The sequence below is a fragment of the Aythya fuligula genome, chromosome 7 (genome assembly GCF_009819795.1).
Source record: "Aythya fuligula isolate bAytFul2 chromosome 7, bAytFul2.pri, whole genome shotgun sequence".
In the NCBI taxonomy this organism is placed as follows: domain Eukaryota; kingdom Metazoa; phylum Chordata; class Aves; order Anseriformes; family Anatidae; genus Aythya; species Aythya fuligula.
In genome coordinates this window covers 5,250,666-5,275,925 of record NC_045565.1, presented here as the reverse complement: position 1 = coordinate 5,275,925, position 25,260 = coordinate 5,250,666, and the positions used below count along the sequence as shown (strand labels likewise).

The window sequence follows — 25,260 nt, the reverse complement described above, 5'->3', positions numbered from 1 at the left end:
CCTGGCTGAAATAGAGGAGGGGAGGTGACGGGATGAAGCTGCCAAGCCCTGCTGCTCCGTGCCGGGTGTGTTGCCCCTGCTGGGTCCCCAGGGCTTGGATCTGCTGGTTTTGGGGGCAGCAAATGTCAGCCAAAAGGTCCTGAACTGAGCACCCTGCTCATGGGTTGGGTGCAATCAAGTCTTGGGATTTCACGGGTCTGGGAGACGTGTTGGACTCCACAGGGATGTGGAAAAGAGGTTGGATACCCATGTTCCTCGTTTTTTCCCTTCCCAAACCCTCCTTACCCACATCCCCCCCTCGTGCGCCCCCAGCCTTGTATCCCACTGGGGTCCCCCGCTCCGATTTGGGCTCCGTCCTGCAGTGGAGAGGTTAATGAGGTTAACGCGGGCTGCTGAGCTAACGAGCTCAGAGCTTTGCATCAGCACCTTGCAGGCGAGGGCTGGGAGGTCCTCGTGGGACGTGGTGGCAGCCCCGCTGTGCCCTCCCCGCCTCGCTTGCCTCCGCTCGCTGCGGTTTGCGTCAGCCCCTGGTGATGCCGGAGGGTTTTTGGCGTTGCCCTCGGGACAATGTGGTGAGTGGGATGTTCAGGGGGAGAGGGTGCTTCTTGGAGCTCAGCCGCTTTTTGCTGAGCCCAGAATTGTCCCAGGAGGGCTTTCTGCAATGGGAAGCCCTTGGGAATGGGCACTGCCCACCAGGTAGCCAGCCCGTGGCTCTGCATCTACCACCATCACCCCTCGAAACCTTTTGCTCTTCCTTCATTTAAGCCTCGGGACACCCCCATGAGCTGGGCACCCCTGTTTAGCTGGAGAAACACAACAAAAACCCAGGCTCCCAGCTCCGTGCTTAATCTTTGTGTGGTGTCCACACATGGGGACATGTCCCGGCGATGGGCACAGGGCTTTGCCGCCGCTAATGCTCCTGTAATCTCCCAAATATTTGCAGGGATAACAACTGCAGGAGAGAGGATTTTAACGCTGTCCTGCGGAGGTTCTCCCAGCTCGGGGGAATTGCTTTCCGGCCTCTCCATCCCTCGTGCCATGCGTTTGGGGTGGCGGGAGGGGGCTGGTGCTGGCTCGGTGCCTCACCGTGTGAGGTGCCGCCACGGTCGGTGATCTTCTCGCATCGAGGGCGCAGGCTGCCAACATCTGCACCTAACTCCCCCGGGAGCAGATGCTGCGGATCATCCGGCTCAAGCCCGCAGGATTAAAACGTGTGATGAGGGAACGGGGGAGAGGAGGCTGGAGAGAAGTCCATGCTTGTTCTCCCCTCCTCCCTTTTCCAGCTCGCCGCTCCTCCTCCGCTTGGCATCAGGGCTTAGTCCCTTCTCCTCCTCCTCCTCAAATCCCTCGGTGCTCCTGGGTGTGACCTGAGCGATGCAGAGCCCTGATACCCAGGCTGTCCCTGAGCATCCTACAGCAGCGTTTGCATCCCAGGATTTCTCAGGATGCGACAGGTGTCAAACAACTCGGGGAATCGCGAGCGCAGCACTTAGGGGCCGGCATGGCTTTGTCTCACTCCTCACCTCCCTGGCTATCCCCAGGGACACAGGGAGTCCTTGTGGGTGTCCATCGAGCCCTTACAAGCCCTTTAGGGCCCCTTTTCAGAGCGGGGTCAGGGAGGCACGAGGACCCTTTTTAGAGAAGCCTCACGACTTTTTATTGCCCCCCAGAAAGCCTCTGGATTGCCCAATGTGGCAGAAAATGCCAAGCGGCGCCCGGGGGTGCGTGTCACATCCTATGGGCTTTTCTTCTTCTCACCCTGGCTTTTCTCTCCTTTCTCTGTGATTTTTCTCCCCTTTCTGGGCTGTTTTCACCCTGTTTTTTTTGCCGAGAGGAGGTTTGCAGCAGTGGGTGCAGGATTTAGCAGAAAATCCTCCCTGTGATGAAGGTGCCGGTGGGTACCGCTTCCTGGAACCGCTTCAAGACGCCGTCCCTTTGGGAAATACCGTGTGGCTTGGGGAAAAAAGCACCCCTTTTTCACCACTAAAGCTCATATCGCCTCAAGTGCCTGTGTCCTCATCCTCTGAGTGCGCATGGTTCACGATTGTTTGCTGCAAAGCAGGTCCTGATGTGCTGTGTAACCTTTAGGAAACGGGTATGGTGCTCAAGTGGCGGCTCGAGCATGCCACGTAGGCGAGCCATGGGTCCTGAGCTATATAGGATGTTGGGATGGTGATAATCTGGGAATTCCGCCCCAAAACAGGGAGGTGGGAGACAAGCGGCCACCTCCTGTGGAGCGAAGGGGAGGCGGTAGGTGGGAACCCCCAAAAACCCAGGCAGGAGCACTGGGGGCTGCCAGGGGAGCCACCCTGGCACCGCAGTGGTGATTTTTGGAGGATGCTCTGTACACATCCCCAGCCACCAAGCCCTGGATCCGGCTCTGCAGGAGCGCAGCGTGACTGGGGAGAGGTTTTCACACAAGCCCTTGAGTTGAGTTTTGTTGGCTGCCTCTCGTGCCAGCCCTGTGGATTATCTCCTGCCTGCCCCCTGTGCCAGGAAATTTAGGTTTATGGCACCAGAACGGTTTACAAGGGAAAAAAAAAGTGCAAAGACGGCTTGGCAGATGCAAAATTGAGTTGTAAATGGGGGAAAAAGAGGTGGTGGTTGCTGCTCTGATACAGTGCCTCCTCAATGCCCTGTGTCCCGTGCAAGTGGTGGGGTGCCGAGAAAATCACAGCCCGGCGAGCAAAATTGGGGAGGGAATGGCCGGAGAGGTGGGGAAGAGCCAGGGAGACAGGAATTAGCCCCGAGTTTAATTCATTGTTTCCAAAAGAGCAGTTAATGGATTATGACGAATGTCCTACTGCTCTCCCGTAGCGCTGCGTTAAATGGAAATGGAAAGTCAATTTTCCTAAATGGATTTTAAACGACTGACCTCGCGTGGGTTTGTTATTTTTTTTCCCCTCGCTCGCTGTTTTTTTTGCTGGGGAGGCAGCTTGGGCACCTCGGTTCCTTGGCACGTGCGGCTTCCTCCTCCTCCTCCTCCTCCTGCTGCCATCTCAGGCGGTTTCCTTCCCAGTCTCTCCGAGCCCCCTTGCCAAAGGGTGACGGAGGGAGTGGGCTCTTTTCTGCCGCGCCAGCTCTTGGAGGTGTTTCTGCAGGCTGCTGATGTTTGCTGCAGTGCCTGGCGCTGGCAAGCAGAGCTGCAGGAGAGGAGAGCAGGCTCCTTAATTCTTGGGGGTGTGAGGATCAGCCCCGCTGGGCAACCTACAAGCTTGCCTGGTGCCCGCAAGCAGCAGGTTAAGCAGTAACACCCCAATGTGTGTGCGCCCCTCTGCGTCCGTGTGGTTTTTATCAGGTTTTTATCAGGCTGCTGATGTTTGGGGTCAGCAGGGCACCCAAGCAAGATGCTCCCCACCTAGCAGAGATCTGCTTTCCCCTGGGGAAAAGCTCTGAGCATCCTTGGGGAGGTGCTGGGCTGGGCTGGGCCTGACTCCCCCATGCACTCGCCCCACAGGGCTGGAGTACAGCGACGTGCTGCCCGACTCCTTCCCCTCGGCCCCGGCGGAGACGCTGCCCCACTTCTTGCTGGAGCCGCAGGACGCCTACATCGTGAAGAACAAGCCTGTGGAGCTCGTCTGCAGGGCCAACCCCGCCACCCAGATCTACTTCAAGTGCAACGGGGAGTGGGTCAACCAGAACGACCACGTCACCAAGGAGGACCTGGACGAGGTCACGGGTGAGCGCAAGCACCCCGCCACCCCTCCTGCCTGCTGCCCCCTCTTTTTCCAGCTTTTCCTGCCCTTTTCTTTCCTCTCGGGGCTCTCTGACCGATGGGGCTGTGGGCCAGGAGCTGGGTAGGGGTTTGGGATCCATCCTGGGGCTGGAGGATGCCTCCTGCTCCTCCTCCTCCCATCCCCAGGGTCTCTCACCCCGAATGGCACCACTCTTTTATGGGACTGTAACAGGCTGACTTGCTGTCCTTTGTCCTTACCCCAGAGACTTTCCCAATCTCCTTCCTCCTTCCCAAGTTTCTTTTTTCCACTGCACCTCCACGCCGGGGATTATTCTCCTCCAGCAGACCTCTTTGCCATTGGTTTTAGCATTCCCAGGGGGCTGCAGCCCCACAAAGTCACTTTAACACGTTTCCCACCTCCTTGGTCCACGCACAACTTTTTTCTCTTATCATCTGTGAGCCTTAAGAGAGGAGCTGGGCAGCAGCACGAGGATGATGGGGCTTATTAGGGCACGAGGGAAGCCTCTGCCTTGCAGCAGTACCTCTGGTGTTGGATGGTGAAGCACTGCTGGAGGGCAAAGCCGGTGCCTGGTGGTGACGGAGCCGCTCTCCGAGGGGCCGTTTATTTATAACATCTTCAAGGCAAAGCATCAGGGGCTTAGGGGAAGAGCACTGAGGAGTAAAACATGCTGGAGAAACCAGCTTCAAGGGAACATGTGGGCAGTTTGGGGAGGAAAACACGTGTTCTTCGTCCAGCTTTCAAAGCTGCTGTTGCTGCTACCGGTGAAAAACCTGACAGCAACTTCAGTGCGGAGGTGATGCCGTGCGTGGAAAACACACGCAGGCTCGGGCACATGTGCCCAGCAGCCACCCTGAGGAAAGGAGCTGGAACCAGAGCAGTTTGCTGCTCTGAAAATCTGCATTTGCAGCATCTGCTGTCAGGAGGGAGAGCTGCTGACGAGCATGATGAGCACGGTTAGGTGTCCGCACCTTTTCGGCATCCTTGGTTAAAACCTTGGAAAAAGGGACCCTTAAAAAAAAAAAGAATAACTTTTAAGATGATGTGTCTTGAACAAAGCACGCTCTGTAGGGCTCTGACTGCATCCGAAGCATTTCACGCGGAAGAAAGCAAAAATAGGCCAAGTCAGAGAGGATAACTCAGCTGGATGAGTAGGGACCGTTTGGAAAAGCAGCCGTGTTTGGATGCGTGTAAGCCATTTAAGTAGTGATTCATAAGCTCATCCTACAATTTTTGGGGTATGGCATCTTCACGTGCAGTGCTTACAGAGGCAGCAGAGCCCTGGCTGGATCCCTCTCTGCTTTTCCTGACCCTCTTGGCCGAGCCTTTCAGGCGAGACGAGAGGTTTTGGAGCATCTCTTTGGAGGTCTGGGTCTTTTTGAGAGCCCCGATTCTTCCAAGAGCACTTGGCCTGATACCTTTTTTTTTTTTTTTATCCCCTTAATAGTGGCAAAATAAGTGATATTTCCTCGGTGCACGTCTGTCAGGGAGGTGGCAGGGAGACAGTAATTGCTCCTCACAGCAAGCTAAGGAAATCACAGCCAGGGAGCGTGCGGCCACATCACGAGGGGTCGGCGCTTCACGGAAACCTCACCCTCCTCAGACGCCTTTCCAGAGCCCTGGGGAGCGCGTCCTGGGTGCCTCGGTCTCACCTCTGTCCCTCTGTCCCCTGGCAGGGCTGCTGGTGCGGGAGGTGCAGATCGAGGTGTCCCGGCAGCAGGTGGAGGAGCTTTTCGGCCTGGAGGACTACTGGTGCCAGTGCGTGGCCTGGAGCTCGGCGGGCACCACCAAGAGCCGCAGGGCCTACGTCCGCATCGCGTGTAAGTGCCCGCTGGGCATCGTCCCCACGGCCTGGTGAGAGGCTGTGGTGCCAGCTGGGTTAATGCTGCTTCCCCCAGCTCCTCCTGGTGCTTTCTCACGGGCAATAACCCGGCGCTTAGCACCTCGCGCCGTTTCCCTGAATCAGCGGCTCCGCGTCCCCGGAGTCCCCGCTGTCATCCGTCACTTCTCGAAGCCGCTGTCTGTGGGTGTCAGCCTGATGAAGGGCGAGTTAATCAGGCTGTTACCCGGCTCAATTGGCTCTCGGGGCAAACGAGACGGCAGAGCTATAGGGGAACGGGCAGGTTTCCCGAGTGGTAAACAGATTTCGCTGTTAGAGGGCTAATAACCCGGCGTGTTATCCAAAACGGGGGTGGCTGGTGAATCAGCTACGTTGCTGACGTCCCTGGAGGATTTAGTCTCAACAAGGAAAATGTTACCCAGCACGGGGCTGGCCACCAAAGGAAACCCTTTTGTCCCCGAGCTGGCCCCAGCTGAGCGTAGCTCAGATGAGATGAAGCAGTTTAAGACGCCTCCTGTATCTCCAGCATCCTGTAACAGGAGCTCCTTGAGTGTGGCACTCTCTGCCAAGCCATAAATCGGCCTCTTTCCCTAACGCTGCCCATGCAGTTCCTGCTAACAAGCTTGTCAGCTTCACGCCCTCCCAGTTCCTTCGTACCTGGTCATTTGGATCAAAGCCTTTTGTGTGGCACTGCCTAACGTCCCGGTGCCACATCCCGCTGGAAATATGATGAGTTAAATCCCTTAAAATGAGGCTTGCATCATGGGCTGGACGCACAGCGCGGCCTGTGTTTAGGGTGTGCTCACAGCAGGTGTGGGCAAGGCATGGGATCACCGTGCTGGTGTCCCCTGGAAGGTGCAGGGGTGGGCAGCTCCCGAATTCGTGGTGCCCTGCACTGGCAGAAAGCCCATTTTTTGGGTGCTGGAGCGGAGGATTGCAGCACCACCTAGTGATGCAGGGGGGCTCCTGCTCCTCCCACAGCCCTGAAACCTGGGAAATTGCTTTGGTGCATGCATGGGAGCCCTGCGGTTGTGCAAATCTCACTGCCCCGCTCCAAAAAAAGTGCCCCAAAATGCACTTTGGGCAGCTGGCAATTTGGCCCCATCCTTCCAGGCTGCGTTTTGATGCAGAGAAATTTTCCTGTGTGTGCGCACCGATGCTCTCCTCCCTCTGAGGTTTGTGTGGGTGCCCCGTTTCTGCCACGTGCCGATAACCACTGGGTTTCCCCCTCTCCTCCAGACCTACGGAAGAATTTCGACCAGGAGCCGCTGGGCAAGGAGGTGCCGCTGGAGCACGAGGTGCTGCTGCAGTGCCGGCCCCCCGAGGGGGTGCCGCAGGCGGAGGTGAGCGCACAGCCTGGAGAAAAAAACCCACAAGGGAAGCCCCAAAAATGGAGAGATGCGGGGAGAGACGAGCCAGGTCCTTGCAGATGGATTGCAGCTGTGCTTTGAGACTGCCAGCTCTCGTTATTCAGCGGGGTTGTTTATTTGGGGTGGTGGGTCTGTTGTTCTGGCTTTGAACAGCGCACATAACCTCAGCACCCATTCTGCCCACCTCTCCCTCACCCCCTGGTGTGCTGGAAACCCATCAGAGGCCAGCTCTCCCGGAGAGGAGGAGCTGCCCAGTGGCTTCTCTGAGAAGCCACAGCCTTAGCCAACGCAGCAACGAAGATGAGGAGGTCTTTGGGACTGCTCCAGGGGGGGTTTGCTCTCCCCATCAGGCCCCCCAGTCTGCTGTTTGTCCTTGCTCGTGCCCACGCGGTGATGTTATCAGCTCACACCCACCCCAAACAGCCTCATTAAGCACAGCCCAGGAACTAATGGGCAGCCCTGCAGTTGAGTGCTGCACCCCGCATTGCCACCCTTCGATGGAGCAACTCGCCCGGGGTCAGCCAGCCGTGGAAAGTCCGTGGAAGTGGCCGTGCAACACGAGCAAAGAGCTGCTGGGCTTGGCGCGCTCTTCATGCCCACGCAGACCTCTTGTGCCCCGTTGGCACCAAGAGATTTCAGCGAGCATTGAAGCAGCTGGGTCGTGGCTTAATTTGGGGCCCTTTGCAGACCATCCTGGTGGGGGAAGCATGTGGGATGGGCATTTCCACTACGCCTACGATGTGCTTTTCCCGGCCAAATTCCTGCTCAGCTTAATCACCGTCCTCCCACACGTCCTCCCCCCATCCCATCCTTTCCTCTTGCCAGGTGGAGTGGCTGAGGAACGAGGACGTCATCGATCCCACCCAGGACACCAACTTCCTCATCACCATCGATCACAATCTCATCATCAAGCAGGCCCGCCTCTTGGACACTGCCAATTACACCTGCATGGCCAAGAACATTGTGGCCAAGCGCCGGAGCACCACGGCCGCCGTCATTGTCTACGGTACCCACCCTCGCCATCGGGAAGGGGCCGTGTTTGTGACCCGGGGTGGGGGTGAACCATTCTTTTAGCTCTGTCTGCACCTTCCCTGCTGGGCTCTGTCGGCGTGGTCGCTGTGGTTTTGGGTGTTGACGTGTCCCTCTCCTCCTGCAGTGAACGGGGGCTGGTCCACCTGGTCCGAGTGGTCTCCGTGCAACAACCGCTGCGGCCGGGGCTGGCAGAAGCGCACGCGGACGTGCACCAACCCCGCACCGCTCAACGGCGGCTCCTTCTGCGACGGGCAGCCCTTCCAGAAAATAACCTGCACCACCCTCTGCCCAGGTAAGGGGCACTTCAGAAACCCGAGGTCCTACCCCCGGCTTCCACGGTCCCCCCGTGCTCCCGCTCCCCAAGGAGAGGGGTTCAGGAGCGGGCACTTTTCCTCTGCTGGAGACGCTCGTTCCCCATCCTGGGGGGGCCGTACCGAAGCGTCCCCAGCCCGGTGTCTGTGTTTGGTGGCCCGCAGTGGACGGCGCGTGGACGGAGTGGAGCAAGTGGTCGGCCTGCAGCACCGAGTGCACCCACTGGCGCAGCCGCGAGTGCGCTGCCCCGGCCCCCCGCAACGGCGGCAAGGACTGCAGCGGCGTGCTGCTCGACTCCAAAAACTGCACCGACGGGCTCTGCCTGCACAGTGAGTGCGTGGGGAGGCTGAGGGGACAGGGGACAGTGGCCCCGAGGGGATGGTGGCCCCGAGAGGATGGTGGCCCTGCTCCTCTTGCTTCTGTGGTCTCCCCGGTGCGCAGGAAGGAGACATCAGTTTTGGTTGCAGCAAGGCTGTTGGCCTTCAGAAAAGGGTGATGGGTTCAGAGGGGGAGGATCAGTGTGCAAAAACGGACAAAAAAAATGGAAATTCTTGGGTTGAAGGTCTCCAGGGTGGTGGGGTTGAGGGGTGTCTCAGCTTTCTGTGCCCATGGAGGTGCTCAGCGCCTTCCTGAAGCAAGGCTTGCTGGTGGTTGTGCATGGCCCCAGAAAGGTTTTCTTAGCATTTTTTAAAAATTCACTCAGTTTTTAAAAATTTATTAGTTTAAAGCTAGTTCTCGGCCAGTGCAAAGAAAGGTTTGGGGGATTTCTGGTGCCCGCTGTGGGACCTCACTGTCCCACCAGGCCTTCTGAAACCATGCTAGGTTCAGGGTCTGCTGAAACCGTGCTGGTTGTTGTCAGTGCGGGCAATCCTGCAGGTTTTCTCAACCCCGCTGCGAAAATGTCAGTGCTCAGTAGGAGCTCTGAAGCAGCAGCTAGCTTCTAGGTTTTTAGGGAAAAAAACACCACTACCAGTGCGTGCTGCACTCCAAGCAGGCGCACCAAAGGCTGATGCTGCCACCTGCTGCCGCATGACACCAATTTCCCCTTTCTTTATCCCCAAAAGCCTCCTGCTCCAGCATCCACATTAGACCAGGGGCTTGGGGCATGTGTCCCAGGACACATCCTGTGGCCACTTCCCTCTTGGAGAGCTCAGCAGTGGGGTTGGTGGAGGCGCAGTGGCAGCAGAGCCACCCGCAGAGCTCCCCGTGCCCCCACGCACCGCCCAGCTGCGCCTGCGTTTTGCGTCATTTCACCCCGCCATCACACCGTCATCACCTTTTCTTTTCTAACTTTGTTTCTCCTAACAGATAAAAGAGTTCTAAGCGAACCCAAAAGCCACCGTAAGTGCTCATTTCATGGCCATTTTATTTCCTCGCGCTGCATCGTGTCCGTTTCGTTCCGTTTCCCCCATGGCAGGGCTCCAGGGAAGGGCAGGGTGGGAAGGGGAAGCAACTAAAAACCTACCCCCAAAATTTTTGTGTGCCTTAAATCACGTGCCACGCTTTACGCCTTGCTATCGCACCCCCTGCTCCTGTCCCCCCTGTTGCTGCTGGCTGCATGCAGTTCTTGGGTACAGCACGAGGTGTCCAGCATCGCTCCACCAAAGCTGCTCCAGGCATCGTCACCCTAGCCAAGGGCACCCTTCCTGATGCTCCCCATGCTCCCAGCTCCAGGGTTTCTGGTTTTGGCGTCCAGATGGGGTGATGTAAAGATGAGGAGAGCCCTCTGCTTGCTCGGCAGAAACAGGGGGGCTTGGAGTAGCTCGTGCTGTAGGGTGGTGCGAGTTCTCCCTTTGGATAAAAACCTCCCAGAAACAAAATAGACCTGAGGTGGTTGCGATCATGAGGGCAGGGCTTCGTGTGAGCATGAAACCATAGAAACAAAGCGGTACAGGCAGCATGAAGGGAGGAAGGAGTGAAAGATGGGCTCTGTGCCTTCAGATCTGGCTGCCAGAGGGATTTACTTGGTGGCCACACACAGCACCTTGTGTCTGCGTCTCATGGGTGGTGGCATCTGACTTCTTGTTGGCGTCAACTCTTGCCCTTTCCAGGTGGATGTGTAGCTTGGGCATGTATGTATGAGCTTTGTGAGCTCGGGGTTGTCTATATTAGGATATTACAGTTGATTTTATGAGTTCAAGCTGCATAAACATAACATTTCACCCCCTTTCATTCATCCCTCCCAGTGCTGGAGGCCACGGGCGACGTGGCCCTGTACGCCGGGCTGGTGGTGGCCATTTTCGTCTTCATCGTGATCCTGATGGCCGTGGGGGTGGTGGTGTACCGGCGGCGGTGCCGGGATTTCGACACGGACATCACGGACTCGTCAGCTGCCCTGACGGGGGGCTTCCACCCGGTCAACTTCAAGACATCTCGGCATGGTAAGGGACGTGCCCCGTGCAGGGGGCAGCCTCCTGGTGAGCCTCCAGCTCCCATTTTCCAGGGGCACCTGGGGGTGATTCCTGCAGGTGTCTCCCACTTCTACACCCCCGATTTTCCACTGATGCCTCCCTCCTCCCGCAGACAACCCGCAGCTGCTGCACCCCTCCATGCAGCCTGACCTGACGGCCAGCGCCGGGGTGTACCGCGGCCCCATGTACGCCCTGCAGGACTCCTCCGACAAGATCCCCATGACCAACTCCCCGCTCCTCGACCCCTTGCCCAACCTCAAGATCAAGGTCTACAATTCCTCCACCACCTCCTCGTCGCCAGGCCTCCACGACGGGACGGATTTGCTGGGTGGGGGGCCCACAACTGGCACCTACCCAGGGGACAGCAGTAGGGAAGGGCACTTTGGGAACGTGCGGAGCAAAGCCCTGGGCTCCCAGCATCTCCTTGGCCTGCCCCGGGAGCATGGCAGCAGCGCCAGCGGGACTTTTGGCTACCTAGGGGGAAGGCTCACCATCCCTGGCACGGGTAAGCCCTGAGCTGGGGAGGAAGGTGTTTTTGGCTGGGGCGAGTGGTGCAGCTGAGGAACATCTGGAGATGTTCCCCCTGGGATGCTCTGGGGTGCTCTAGCTCACCTTGGGTTCACCTTTTGGGTCTGGGGGGGGCTTCTCCCTCCTCATTTTGGGACTATCTAACACCTGTGTGTGCTGTGCTAGGGGTGAGCCTGCTGGTGCCCCACGGGGCCATCCCCCAGGGGAAGTTCTACGAGATGTACCTGGTCATCAACAAGGCGGAGAGCGCCCTGTAAGTCTCACCGTGCCCTCCCTTCCACTTTCTGTCACCCACTGTGGGGCTCCTCGCTCCAACGGGTGCCCCCTCTCCCCAGCTTGCCCTCCGAAGGCACGCAGACGGTGCTGAGCCCGGCGGTGACCTGCGGCCCCACCGGCCTGCTGCTGTGCCGCCCCGTCGTCCTGACCATTCCCCACTGCGCCGACGTCGCCTCCTCCGACTGGATTTTCCAGCTGAAAACACAGTCCCACCAGGGAAACTGGGAGGTAACGAGCAAGCCCTGCTTCTTCAGTCAGCCAGGGCCACGAGCTCTGTGGGATACCTCCTCTAGCACCCCCTCCTGAGCAAAGGATTGACCCCAAACCTTGGTTTCCCGTCTGTCCCTGTAGGAAGTCGTGACCCTGGATGAGGAGACCCTCAACACCCCCTGCTACTGCCAGCTGGAAGCCAAGTGCTGCCACGTTCTGCTCGACCAGCTGGGCACCTACGTCTTCGTGGGGGAGTCCTACTCCAGGTCAGCCATCAAGAGGCTCCAGCTGGCCATCTTCGCCCCCACCGTCTGCACCTCCCTGGAGTACAACCTCAAGGTCTACTGCTTGGAGGACACGCCGGACGCCCTGAAGGTACCACAGCCACCCAGTTGTCATTCACCCAGCACTGATTCATGTCAGCCTTTGGGTGCCGTCTGGGGGTTTGTTCCCCAATGTGCTTTGTTTTCCTCATGCAGCCAAGGTCTGGTAGCTTCAGGAGGGTGATGTTTTGGGAAGGACACCCTGGGTGCCACCACCTCCCAGGGTGGCAGGGTGCTGCTCCAGGGAGGAGCCAGCCTGATGCAACTCCCTGAAAAGTGACCGCGCTTAAATAATAAGCATGTTTACTGCTCTCCACGTCCTTCTGGATGCTTGGAGGTGCTTCTCTCCCCTCCTGGGGAGGTTTCACGGCACAGACAGCATTGAGCACAACATGAAGGGCTCAGGTTTTGGTGCTTTGGCTGCACAGAGTACCGTGGCCATTCAATTCCCTGTGCCTTGTCCTGCCGCGTCAGGATTGCCGTAGTGCCTCTAGGTGGAGGTGTAGGCAGCGCTCTGCTGCCTGGATTTTGTTTCTCTCCTAAGAGTTGCTGGTGGGACAGTGGGATTGTGGTAAAAACAGGTAGGGTGGCACCTGGGGAGGGGGTTCTTGGAAGCACCCGGCCTTTCTGTGTCGGTTACAAGTTACAAAATCCCAAAGGAAGGTCAGGTCAGTGAGCAGGGTGAGCTGACGAGCTCTTGGTGTCCTGCTGCCCACAGGAGGTGCTGGAGCTGGAGCGGACACTGGGTGGTTACCTGCTGGAGGAGCCCAAGCCACTGCCCTTCAAGGACAGCTACCACAACCTGCGCCTCTCCATCCACGACATCCCCCACTCGCTGTGGAGGAGCAAGCTGCTGGCCAAGTACCAGGTGAGGTGCCACAGAGGGGCACCAGTTCTCGTTTCCCAGTGGGATGCTGTCTGTGGGGTCCCTCTGTCCCACCTTATCCCCACGGGGTGGCCAGAGATGGGATTTCTCCCTTGTTGATCCCATGCGTTGGTGGCCTGCAGGAAATCCCCTTCTACCACATCTGGAGCGGCAGCCAGCGAGCCCTGCACTGCACCTTCACGCTGGAGAGGTACAGCCAGGCCTCCACCGAGCTCACCTGCAAGATCTGCGTGCGGCAGGTGGAAGGGGAAGGGCAGATCTTCCAGCTCCACGTCACACTGGGAGAGGTGAGCGGGCAGGGAATGGCAAGGGGACGTGGGCAAAGATGGGTGGCTTCTCCCAGCTCTCCCCCAAAACGTCTCACGTTGCCCTTCCCCCTCGCAGCACGCCGGCTCCTTCGACACCCTCCACTCGCACCACAGCAGTGCCCCCACCACCCAGCTGGGACCCTACGCCTTCAAAATCCCCCTGTCCATCCGGCAGAAAATCTGCAGCAGCCTGGACGCCCCCAACGCCAGGGGGAACGACTGGAGACTTCTCGCCCAGAAGCTCTCCATGGACCGGTGGGTGTCCCCGTGCTCTGTCGGGGCTGGGTTGTATCCAGCCATGTTATGTCCACCTACAGATGTCCACCTATAAGTTGGGGTACACCTAGGCAGAGTTACACCTGTGGTGGTGGGGATCTCCTCGTGTTGAGCTGGCCCTTGGTAGTTTGCCCCCGAAGGACAGCAGGTCAACCCGGGCCTACCCCTCTGCCTCTCCCCCGCAGGTACCTGAACTACTTCGCCACCAAAGCCAGCCCCACCGGGGTGCTCCTGGACTTGTGGGAAGCCCAGCACCAAGACGACGGCGATCTCAACACCCTGGCCAGTGCCTTAGAAGAGATGGGCAAGAGCGAGATGCTGGTGGTCATGGCCACGGAGGGCGACTGCTGCTGACGCTCCCCGCGCGGTGGCTGAGCGAGGAAGGGCCGAGGGTGCCCGTTGATCCTTCCCCACGTCACTGCCAGCCTTAGAGACCGATCCTCACCGTTTACAAGCAATTCAAGTGTTACGCAGCGTTCCTCCTCCTCCTCCCGGCCGTTTTTGGGTGGTGCTGGGGGAATTGGGGCTTCTCGGGTCGGGGCGGCGGGGGCTTTCCTTCTCCTTGTGCGTGTGGGTTCCCCTCCCCTCCGGTTCTCCTCCTCCTTTGATGGCATTTCTGCATCGAAGAGGCGAGTCCAGTCTAGGCAAGCGGCTTACTTCTGTCAAAGGCTTCAGGCAGCTTCATAAGGCAAGTAGGAAAGGAAGAAAAAAAGGAAAAGAAAAAAAAAACAGTTTCTTAGGAAACGCAAATAATTTATTATCCAGATCTTTGGATGACTCCTTTTAAAAAAAATACAGAAAAAAAAAAAAAAAAGATTTATAAATCTTTTTTTCTGTGTGTGTGAGAGAGGAAGAGCACTGTTGTGGTCAGAGTGGCAGAGAGAGAGATTTAAATGAGCGCTCTTCTGTAGGGAAAGCGTGTGGTCGAGTGGAGCAAAACTTGTTTACATGTCCTGGGACCCCCGGGAAGTCCGTCGGGTTAAGTGCCTCTATGCCCCGTGCTTCAGGGCAAGCTGAGACCCTCCCTGAGATTTTCATTGCAAGTCCCCCTTCCTGGCAGCAGCGTTCCCCACAAACGTGGCTGGAGGGATGCTGCCTGGTTTTTCTCGCTGGTTTTCCTTCAGGACCATCCCGAGGTGGTGTCCCTGTTCTCAGCACCATGCTGGATGCTCTTCTGGTCCTCCTCCTCCTTCATCGCTGGGCTCTGTCTCCTTCGTTGCTGGTGGCAGCAGGGGATGCCGAATTCATTGGGTTTTTTAATGAATTCTTCCCCAGTGTAGTTTTGGGGGAGCTTTTTAGGGCGACTGCGCCTTTATTATACATAAATACAAACCAAAGACTTCAGCCCTGCACTGACACACAGGCCAAAGTGGTGGGTTTTGTGTTTTTATTTTATTTTATTTTATTTTATTTTATTGGTAACAAAAACCCCCAGATGTTTGCAGTTCATGCCCAGAGGTGGCACGGTCAGGAGGAGGCAGGTCGGGAGGCAGGCCCCAGCAGACCGCAGTGCTGCGGAGTCCCTGGATTTGAGTCAGTATTTCGGCTGGGATGCGGGGAGGGAGTTTTGGGGCTGGGGGCTGCTTTGGGTGAGGTCGGCGGGGCTGCCCTGCTCCTGTGTGGGCTCCGAGGATGAAGCCCCAAGGGTTTATCCTGCTGGGTCTCATAGGGCTGCTCTGTGTTCGCACATAGCCCCTTGATAGGACGGCTGTGCCCCGTGCTGCCCAGCATTTTGAAGAGCTGCTTTCTCGTTTGGGGTTGGAAGAAACACCAGTGGAGCTGTTAGCGTGCTTTATTCGGGTTGCTTTTGGTCCTGTGCTGAGTTCTACCTCGCTGGTGAGGAAGGGTCTCCAAGCTGCAAGCCAGGCTACGCCTCTTAGCTTTTGGAGAGGCAGCATCGAAAGTGGTCATCAGGTTTCCGTCCTATTGCACCTCCTTTATTTTCTCCCCCCCTTTTTTTCTTTTTTTTTTTTTTTTTGGTAATGGACTTGTTATAACAGTGGAGGGAGAAGTTGTGCGATGGATGGAAAGTGATCAACGGGTAACGAGGTTCATCACAGAGATACAGTGTCTGGGTGAAGGCTAAACATTGAGACTACCTGCAGATAGAAGTATTTACTCGGTGGTTGTGGTATCTTAGAAATTTCTCCGTTGAAAAATAAAGAAATAGGAAGGGGATGAGAAGCTCGGGATTAGACCAGACCACACAGCAAGGCTGTGGACCCTCCGTTTGATGGAAGTATTAAGAGCAGAGCCTGGAGGGCAGCTCCTGCCTCGGGCTGCAAGGCTTTGCGGTGCGAAGCCCAGGATACAAACCGAGAGCATCATCACAGGGTGGCGCGGGAGAAGCTTTCAGTATTGCAAGCGTCTTCACAGGGTTGTTTGTGGCAAGATGAGAGGCTTGGTGTGCTAACCCAGCGCATCCTGGTGTCATCAGGTTGTGTGCTGAGTGAAATCACAGCCAGGAGCACGAATTTCTCAGGGGGGGGAAGCGTGCAGGCTCTGCCGAGGGGCTTTTTTTGGTGTGTGTGTGTTGCTCAGCCTTTTTTTGAAGTCTGCAGTGAACACGCAGACCTTCAGACATGCAAAAACCACAGGTGGGTCAAACGCTCAGATGCATTTCTTGGCAGCTGTGAACCCAACCCACACAACACTCCTTAAAAACAACCAGCGAGGGGCTTGGGGCATCCGACAGGTCCCAGCTCCCTCCCTCCAGCTCCTCCGCTGTCTCCCTGCTTTACTCTCCGGACTGGATTTTCCACCAGGTTGGAAACTGAAGGTGGGAAGACCTGTAGGTGACTCCCCTTGCCACCTAGGAAGGGCTTTCTCTCTCCGTTAGGTTGCATTTAAGCATCCCATGAGTGGCACCCCACCCCTGAGCCGAGGGGGATAAGTGAATTTGGGGGGAAAAAATGAAGAATTGCTCTCGCGCCGTGGCTGCTGGCGTTACCCAGGGCTTCAGCGGGAGGCGAGCTGCCCTTTTCTGAATCTCTCTCGCTCTCATTCTGCTCCGCGGACCTCGCGGTGCCTGTCCGTCCGTCCGTCCTGTCCTGCCCACCCCATCCACCTGTGTTCGTCTCCCCCGTCCTTTTGGGGCCGTGTCGTGCTGGCAGCAGCTGCCCCTCGCTCTGCGACCTGTCCCTGTATTTATGTGCCCAGGGGACGGGCATCCTCTCCACCCGCGTCTGTTTATTCTGTAAAGAACTGTAAATAAAGTTTAGCATTCCTATTGTAACAAATTAATTTTTATGCAATAAATTATATTTCCTAGTCTAATAAAAAAAAAAATAGCCCATCTGTTTTCTCCTCCTGCGATCATCACTCGGTGGCGCCTGCAGGAGCTTTGTGCAGCATCCCCTTGGCTCCGCTGCCCCTTGGGGCCCTGCAGGACCTTCGGTGCCCCTGGGGAGGGGACATGGGGACCCTCGTGCAGCACGGCCACCCCTCCATCCATCACTCTCCTACAAGCAAGTTTCTCTGAGCTCAGCTCTGGTCCCTCACCATCACCCTGGGTGCTTCTTCTTTTTCCAGAGGTGTGGCGATCCCAAGGGATCTTGTGTCCCTCTGGCCAGAGGAACCCAGCCAGGTGGGCTTGCCAGGACACGGTGAGGGTCACCCTGCCAGGGCCACTCTGTTCACCCAGCTGCAAGGAGAAAGGTGCCACCAGGGGGTGGCACTGCCGGCCCTCTCCGAATCTGCAGCTGGTGAAGGAAATGGGAACAAATGGGACACAGCCCCAAATACATTATGAGCATGGGAACATCCCTAAAACCTGACCGGAGCCGCCCCGTGGTGCTGAGCAGCCCTTGAACGGGGGTAACTTTCACTTGTGGGACTGACGAAGCCCCAGCCTGGCTCAGTTGACCCCACTCACTTTCACAGCCCCATGCGCTGATGTGACCCGAGGCTCTTCTCCAGCACTGGGTTTTTTGATGTGATCAACCGCAGCAGGTCAGAAATATCAGGCAAATCCCTCAGATCCCATGGGTTACTGACCCCGAGAGGCTGCACCCACTCCTCAGGTGCTTTCCCAGCCTGGCACGTCAACGTGGATGAAAATCCCAAAGGAGAAACCCCTGGAGACACCTTCCCCGTGCCCCTCCAAACCCTTTCCAGCTCAGCGCACAGCTGGTGGGGGACATGGGTTGGTGGTGGGCTTCTGCTTGGGTGCTTTAAAAAAAAACACGGAGTCTTGGGGGATTTGGTTAGGGTTCTGCCGCCCTTTAGGGTTCGTGGAGGTGGCTGGTGCTGGGGGACACATAAAATGGGGGAAATGGGGGTTTGCAGTGAAGTCACGTTTATAGGATGCTGCAAAATGAGGACTTTGTGGCCATGTTCATCCCGAAGATGCTCCCCATCCCTTATGGCCTCAGGGGCTTCAGAATTGAAAAAAAAAGGGAGTGGGGGAGAAAAAAAAAAGTGAGGGTTTTATAAAGAATGGGGGAAAAAGGAGAGAAAAAAAGTGATTTTTTTTTTTTTAAGTGGGGGAAAAATGAGAGAAAAACGTGATTTTTTTTTTAAGTGTGGGAAAAAGTGAGGGGAAAGGGGAAGGATATAGGGGAAAAAAAGGGAAAAGGGGCGGGGAAGAGGAAAAATGAAAGGGGCGGGGCTAACTGGGGGCTGGGGTTAATTAGGGCGGTGCTAATTGGGGCGGGGCCACGCCTCCAAGTGGGCGGAGCTTCGGCCCGGCTCGGCTCGGCTCGGGTGAGTGGGGCGGGGGGGCTGTAGGGCTGCGGGGAGGGGGATGTAGGGGCGCTAGGTTCTTCCCACCCCATCCACAGCTCGAATTTTATGGTTTTTTTTTGGTGGCTTTTTTTCTGCAAAATCCTCCATTTCCGGCATTTTGGCCTCAGCCCGGCCTCCCTGCCTCCACCCCGGGGAGGGTGGTGCAAAGCGGGTGGTGCTCAGCGGGGTTTGGGGCCGGCTCTTTCCTTCCCAAACCTGCCCCCAAAGCCCCCCGCTGGGGGACCGGGTCCGGAGGAGCCCTGGGGAGATGTTGGGGTGGGTGGCGAGCCCTCCTGGGTGCTTTCAGGTCGCTTGCAAAGCTTGCTTTGGGGGTCTCGGTGCAAAGGGCTGGGGGCTCCCAGGTTGTTATTTATGGGGTTTTGTCCTTGTAGGGGCAGAGAGTTCTTGTTTTGCAAGGGGGAAAGTGAATTCAAGGCCACGGGGCTGGTTAATGATCACCTGCCCTGCAACGCTGCTGCACCTGCCTGTCTCCATTGCCCCTCTCCTGTGTTTTTTTTGGGGTCCCACGCCCCGCTTTGACCCCGTACAGCTCCTCAACTTGCCTTGTCCCAACAACTAATCATCCTTACACTATAACAGCCTGTTTGGGGTTGTCTTGCAGCACCATGCAGCCGGCAGCCAGCACCTTTCCCCCGGACGATGAGCCCCTGCTGGAGGAGCCTTCGGTGAACAGACCCGGCGGGCGAAAGCCGGGCGACCACCCCAATGGGGCTTACGTTATTTTTTTCCTGCTGGGCATCGGTTCCCTGCTGCCCTGGAACTTTTTCATCACCGCCAAGCACTACTGGGCATATAAGCTGCAAAACTGCTCCGAGCAAGCGGGACGGGCGCCCTCGGACCTGCGGGTGAGTGCACGGCCGCTGCGGGTCGGCGTGCCCAAAGGAGCAGCTGCCCCTAGGTTTTTAGGGCCAAAACAGCAGCTTTCCACCTGAACTCGCTCCTTTTCCCTTCCCAACAGGTGGGTGAGCATCCTTTGGGGTTTTGTGTGCTGCCGGCCTAGGGCAGGGATTTATTGGGGGAGTGAAAATATTGGCAAGAAAAATAACTAAAATTAAAAGTTGTAGTGGTTTGTGGCCTGACCCTTACCTGTGTTCGACGTGCTAGGGCACAGATCTATGGTGCATTAAAAAAAATCACTTAGCCTGCCCTTCCTAGGATGGTTTCTACACAATCCTTTTGTGTGTTTCCCCAGCCTAGCTCCGGGAGGGCCGGGCTTGCAGTTGGGTTTTGACTTGCTCTGAACTTCTGGCAGGGCACCGAACACGTTTTAAGTGTTTTTGTTTTTTTTTTTTTTCCTTGCAGTGGCTGTTTGGAGGTGATGGCAGCCACAGCAGCAGGGTTTTGCAGGAGGACAGGGTTTGCTAAAGCCCGGGATGCTTTACGGTTTTGAGGTCTGGCAGGGGTGACCAGAGCATCTCCTGCCATAAACATCAGGCTGCTGGTGTGTAGGACGGGGAGCTGGATGTGCCACCCAGGGGCAGCTGGCTTTGCTAGCGAGGGGGTCACAAAGCACTTTTTCTCCCCCAAAACACCTTCTTTTGCTCCTCCTTTTCCTTGCTGTTTTCTCCCTTTGGAGGGCAGTAAAGCCACCCCCGGTGCTGCAAGCACCCGAACTCAGTTTTATTTTCAGAGTTTTGCCATCTTGAGATCCAGCTGCTGGCCAGAGAATCGTCCCTGACACACAACCACCCAGGAGCCACCCAAAATCACCCCTGTGTGGCCTCCCTTCACCTCCTCATGCTCGCTGCATGGAGTGATGCCATTTCTTTGTGTCTGGAAAAACCGTCGGCGTCATGAGCCCACGGCCAGCCCTCCTGCTGCCTGGCTCGTCCAGGTGGTTTGGGCACATTTTTTATTAACGAGGGCAGAGCTGGATGTAACACACACATTTCCTCCGTGCTTTCTGACCAGCATCCGGAGCTGGGCTGATTTTAACGCCTGGAGCGGGGTGCGAAGGGGACCCTCCTCCCCATCACGCCCGCAGGAGGTGAGGTTTGGAGCAGCCGGTTTCAAGCTAAATAGGTGGATATTGCTGATTCCTGCTGCTTTTTGTTGGATTTTTTCCTTCCGAGTAAGTTTTGTTGCTGTGTTTCTGAAGGTGCATCCCGCAGGTGGATTTCTCTGGGATCTCAGCACTTAACTTCCAGTTTTTCCTGCTCAGAAATGGCTTAGCACAAACAAACAGTGCTAGGTTTTAAAAATACTCTTTATTTTGTATATTATGCTTTTCCTCGAAAGCTTTCCCAGCACCACAAGAGCCCTGCTTTACGCTTGGGGCAGCAGTGGGCTGGAAGGCGGCCCACCCAAAAGACTTTATTTTCCTCCCACACCAACATCTTCATCCTAAAACCTCTTGTTTTGAAGGTACCCCTGATCGGATCCGCCATTTCTTTGTTGAAAAAGATTATTTCTCCTCTTTCCATGCGGGGCTTTTGTCCCCTGGTGCCTTTGTTGGTGTAAGGGCATGGTCAAGTTTTTCTTCCTTGGTGATGTGTCCGTGTGCGAATGCGTACGGGATGCTGCTGGGTGTGAGGATTTTTAATTCCTTCAGTTCAGAGCAACCTGAGTCTTCTGTGCTGGTTGAGTCTCCTCGAAAATGAAGCCGTCAGCCCCTGTTTCTGCCCTGGAAAGAAATCTGGCCGTGGCAAGGACTTGAAGCTTGCAGGTGGTTTGTGATTCCAGCCCGACACGTCCGCTGGGTGCAGCGATGCTCTGGTGCTCACTGCTCCTCAGTGGTACAACGTAATCCTGCTGGCTTCTGAGCTCGCAAATTGGGATCTGGGGCAACACCGAGTGGTTTAAAAACGGGTACACTGAGTGGTTTAAACACCAAGTGGTTTAAAAATGGATGTACTTCTGCTTGGTGGAAGGCTTCCTAAAGCTTTGTTCCCCCCTACAGGCCTCAAAAAGAAAATGAACTTGAAAGCGTTCTAAATATCCGTGGTTTTTTTTTTTCTTTTTTGGGGGGAGGTAGTTTGGTAAATAAGGCTTAGTTTTAGCAGGTCGCTTTGTCTGTTCTCCCCTAATTCAGTGTGTGGCTGTGAAGCTTGGATCCTGCTGCTTTTCCCTGAGCTGATGCAGTAGCTGCAGGTGTTTATGTCTCCGCATATGCAGCCCCTCCAGGAGCAATTATTACATTTCTCGTCGCTTTCAGTAAAGCCCTTGATGGGGAAGAACAAATTAACGTGCTTGCAAACTGATTAAGAGACTGCAGCGCAAAGCTGCAGGAAAACCTGTGGCAGGGAGAGCAAAGGAGCCGGATGCTCCCCGGACATGGCTGCTGGGGACCCAGGGAATATTTTATTTGGGGTCTCAGATATAGGTTGTCCTCCCTGCAAACATCGTCCCACCTGCTGGCTGGGACTCCCGGGGCAAAAAGGGGTTTTAGGGACCTTAGGGAGGATGGAGCGGATGGGTTTTAACAGCATGATGCGTAAAGTGGGTTGAAAATGCAGTCTTGGCACAGAAATCTTGCTTTTTGCTGAGTTTTATTGCTTTCTGTGTCTGTTTTCTCCACTGGCCATGTGACCAGCCTGCTGGATATTGACCCGTGCTCCAGCCTGGTTTCCCAAATGATGGATGAGCCCACGGGGTAAATGTGCACTGAGCCTCAGCCTCCTTCAGAGAGAGAGACCAGGAGGGGAAATCACATCCCTCTGCTCGAGAATGTGCTCTCTGACCATTTATTTCCCCCCTTTTTCCTGGCAGGACTATTTTGAGAGTTACATCTCCATCGCTTCCACCGTGCCCTCGGTGCTGTGCCTGGTCGGAAACTTCCTGCTGGTCAACAAGTAGGTGTGGGGTGGGCACCTTCCCCCTCTCCTCTGCCTCCTTTCTGCCCCAAAAGTGAGTCCGTGGGACAAGTGATTTCTCAAACAATTCATTACCTCCCTTTATCCTTCATTTTCTTTACTTTAAACGCAATTTGCTCCTTCTCAGAGCAGAAGAGATGCTCTCTGCGTCACGTTAGGGTTATAAAATGGGGAGGCAGCAGCGAGGCGCAGGTTTGGGGTGGGTTTGGGGTGAAGGATGATGCCGTTCCTCCTCGCCGTCCCCAGGGTGCCCGCCAGCGTCCGCATCCTGGCCTCGCTCTTCCTCATGCTCTCCATCTTCCTGGTGATCACGGTGCTGGTGAAGGTCGACACGTCCACCTGGACCCCCCTCTTCTTCGGCCTCACCCTCGCCTGCGTGGCCGTGGTCAGCGGCGCCTCCACCGTCTTCTCCAGCAGCATCCTGGGCCTGAGCAGCCGCTTCCCCATGAGGAACTCGCAGGCACTGATCTCAGGTTCGTGTCCCCAAGGGTTGATGTCCCCCAGAGCTGGAGGACTCCTCCTGCATGGGCAGCCTGGTGGGATCGTGCTCCTGGGTCCCCTTGAGTTGTGTGCGTTGTTTTTTTCTTTTTCCTCCCATCCCTGCATCACGCGGTGTTTATTTTAGAAACTTTCCTTTTTTAAAAAAAAAAAAAAATCGCACAAAACTTGCAGGCTGGGCTAAAGGGAAGTTGCTGAACGAGAAGCACAAGGGGTCACATGAGCTGGCACTCTCGTTTCTGTAAATACCCTAAAAGCTCAGTGCCGGGGGCTCGGCAGGGACAGACCCTCACCATCCCTGTCCCTGGGGGAATGACCTCCGGAGCTGCCAGGGCTCGAGCTGAGCTGAAATTTGTTCCCTGCAGGGGAAAAAGGGGGGAAGGAGGTGGTATGAATGTGCAGTAGGATGGCTGAGAGGCTGAGATGAAAGGGAAAAAATGGAAGAAAGTCTCCGTCTCCATTTCCTGGGGCTGAGACAGGAGTGTTTTAAGGAGCAGGGGAACCATGGCAGCGCCTGCCCGGTGCTCCAGTGCCTTGCCAGGTTTTGGGGAGCCAGATTTTGGCTTTGGGGCATGCTTTGTGCCCCACAAACATCTGTCTGGCAGGTCAGGCCATGGGCGGCACGCTCAGCGCCATCGCGTCCCTCGTTGACCTGGCGGCGGCGGCCGACGTGACCGACAGCGCCCTGGCTTACTTCCTCACCGCCGACATCTTCATCGTTGTCTGCATCATGGTCTACCTCCTGCTGCCCCGCCTGGAGTACTCCAGGTACGGGCTGGGCTTGGTGGTAGCACCCACAGGACGTCACCATCCGACCAAAACCCCAAACTGCTTTTGTTTTCTGTAATTTTTCCCATCTGGGGTGCGAGAAGAGGATGCTAATGTGCGCCCCTCCCGGATTTCCAGCACCCGTATGACTTTGCACGAGGCTCACGAACTCCCTCCTCTTTTTATTTTTAGGTATTACTTGAGAAGCCACCAGGAGAGCCCGTCCCCAGCCACCGTGCTACCTGGTGGCCCCGTGGGGGACGAGGCAGAACCAGGAGGCACCGCGCCACTGCCCAGCGTCCCCCCGCTGCGCCCCATCCTGCGTAAGACAGCCACCCTGGGCTTCTGCCTCTTCTACGTCTTCTTCATCTCCATCATCATCTTCCCGTCCCTCTCCTCCAACATCGAGTCCGTCCAGAAGGCCTCGGGGAGCCCGTGGAGCACCAAGTACTTCGTGCCCCTCACCAGCTTCCTCCTGTACAACTTCGCCGACTGGTGCGGGCGGCAGATCACCGCCTGGATCCAGGCGCCCGGCCCCAACAGCAAGCTGCTGCCCGCCCTGGTCCTCCTCAGGACCATCTTCCTCCCCCTCTTCATCCTCAGCAACTACCAGCCCCGGGCTCACATCCGGACGGTGCTCTTTGCCCACGACGCCTACCCGGTGGCCTTCACAGCGCTGCTGGGGCTCAGCAATGGCTACCTGGGCACGCTGGCCATCGTCTACGGCCCCAAAATCGTGCCGAAGGAGCTGGCCGAGGCAGCGGGGGTGGTGATGACGTTGTACCTGGTGCTGGGGCTGGCCCTGGGCTCCGCATGCTCTGCGCTCGTCGTGCACCTCATCTAGAGCCGCGTGTCCCCGCAGCACCCCCGAGGACGAGCTGGGGACCAAAGCCAAGGGACCAAACAGCCCCGAGCTCAGGGGGACAAAAGAGTGGCCAAAGAGACCTCTCCCTCCTTAAAATGCAGGCATCGTTTCAGGGGGATTTCCCCAAGGAAAGGGAACTTCCTCACTTGCACTTCTGCTTGCTTGCGTTGTTCCAGCTGAGAGCAGCCCCTGGCTGTCGGGCTCCCCGTGCTGCCGGGTGCAGCTGTGAATTGGTTCATTCCTGCAGGAGGACCCCAAATGCCTCCGGGGGTGAGGTGCTGGGGCACTCAGAGGGCTTCAAAACCACTTAAATGGCTCTGTGCAAGTGCAGACTGGGCTACAGGCAATTATTGTATTTATTTTCTCAAATTTACGGTCTGGGAGAGGTGAGGCAGTGGCATAGCTTGGCATTACAGCTGCTGCCTCAGGGGGGAATAGCCGTGGAAAACCCTTCCTGCAAGACCTGGTGACTAGAATTATTGGAAGAATAACAGATCTCTCTTATTTTCTTTGTGGCCCACGGGGTTTAACCCCAGGCCGCTTACAGAGACGAAGCACGATGCTTGGCATCGTTTGGGCTCCTGGGTGATGCACGTGCAGCTTTGCATTACAGGTGATTTTTTTTATTTTTAAATCATAAAATCCTGACACGGGTGGAAAATTTACAGGGCACGTGGTACAGAGGCTGAGCTGTACGGCCCACGACTCTGCACACAGAGGCTCTGCAGTGCACAAGCACTGGTGACGGCTTTAATATTTCCCTGGTGGGACACTGACTTGCTCTGGGTGCAAGATGCTTCTCGCCTGCAGGTGTGAAATACCCAGGGCTGAGCACCTGCAGGTGGCATCTCAAATATTCAAGTCTTCAGCTTCAGGTGGCCTCGGTGGGCTTTTAAGGGGGGAGGTCTCGTGCTGGGCAGGTTCCTGAACTGCCCGGTGCCAGGTTAGGAGGTCCTGCTAATTACGGGCTGCTCCGCTCATCCTCTCCGTGATGTTACAGAGGGAAGTGACCAAATACCTCTCAGGACAGGACTTGATTGTCTGGTACTGTCACTAATAAAGTTAATTCTTGATACTGTGTAAGTGCTGGTGTCTGTCTGGAGC

The 25,260-nt window shown here is 56.4% G+C and overlaps 2 protein-coding genes across 2 annotated transcripts in view; both read left to right on the top strand.

The window, feature by feature from the left end:
* Nucleotides 1-14,231, top strand: part of UNC5B (unc-5 netrin receptor B) — a 32,462-nt gene extending 18,231 nt beyond the window's left edge. Inside the window, exons 2-17 of the mRNA XM_032191120.1 lie at nucleotides 3,458-3,679; nucleotides 5,372-5,515; nucleotides 6,775-6,878; nucleotides 7,731-7,911; nucleotides 8,062-8,229; nucleotides 8,414-8,578; nucleotides 9,558-9,590; nucleotides 10,436-10,630; nucleotides 10,773-11,165; nucleotides 11,354-11,441; nucleotides 11,524-11,692; nucleotides 11,816-12,049; nucleotides 12,716-12,865; nucleotides 13,006-13,170; nucleotides 13,268-13,446; nucleotides 13,653-14,231. Of these exons, the coding sequence (XP_032047011.1) occupies nucleotides 3,458-3,679; nucleotides 5,372-5,515; nucleotides 6,775-6,878; nucleotides 7,731-7,911; nucleotides 8,062-8,229; nucleotides 8,414-8,578; nucleotides 9,558-9,590; nucleotides 10,436-10,630; nucleotides 10,773-11,165; nucleotides 11,354-11,441; nucleotides 11,524-11,692; nucleotides 11,816-12,049; nucleotides 12,716-12,865; nucleotides 13,006-13,170; nucleotides 13,268-13,446; nucleotides 13,653-13,821 (2,759 nt within the window). The 3' untranslated portion in view covers nucleotides 13,822-14,231. The remainder of the gene's footprint in view (nucleotides 1-3,457; nucleotides 3,680-5,371; nucleotides 5,516-6,774; nucleotides 6,879-7,730; nucleotides 7,912-8,061; nucleotides 8,230-8,413; nucleotides 8,579-9,557; nucleotides 9,591-10,435; nucleotides 10,631-10,772; nucleotides 11,166-11,353; nucleotides 11,442-11,523; nucleotides 11,693-11,815; nucleotides 12,050-12,715; nucleotides 12,866-13,005; nucleotides 13,171-13,267; nucleotides 13,447-13,652) is intronic.
* Nucleotides 14,232-18,127: 3,896 nt separating this feature from the next.
* SLC29A3 (solute carrier family 29 member 3) lies at nucleotides 18,128-24,550 on the top strand. Its single transcript, XM_032191713.1, has 6 exons — nucleotides 18,128-18,171; nucleotides 18,815-19,058; nucleotides 21,922-22,004; nucleotides 22,272-22,498; nucleotides 23,129-23,291; nucleotides 23,484-24,550. The coding sequence occupies exons 2-6, from the start codon at nucleotides 18,819-18,821 to the stop codon at nucleotides 24,133-24,135; spliced, it is 1,365 nt and encodes a 454-aa protein (XP_032047604.1). The 5' UTR covers nucleotides 18,128-18,171; nucleotides 18,815-18,818; the 3' UTR covers nucleotides 24,136-24,550.
* The last annotated feature ends 710 nt before the right edge of the window (nucleotides 24,551-25,260 follow it).

Excerpts from the sequence above, each read along its gene's own strand:
- SLC29A3 (XM_032191713.1), top strand. The coding sequence starts at position 18,819 with ATGCAGCCGGCAGCCAGCACCTTTCCCCCGGACGATGAGCCCCTGCTG. Across the intron at positions 19,059-21,921 it reads GGGCGCCCTCGGACCTGCGG|GACTATTTTGAGAGTTACAT; the intron begins GTGAGTGCACGG and ends TTTTCCTGGCAG. Across the intron at positions 23,292-23,483 it reads CCCCGCCTGGAGTACTCCAG|GTATTACTTGAGAAGCCACC; the intron begins GTACGGGCTGGG and ends TTTTATTTTTAG.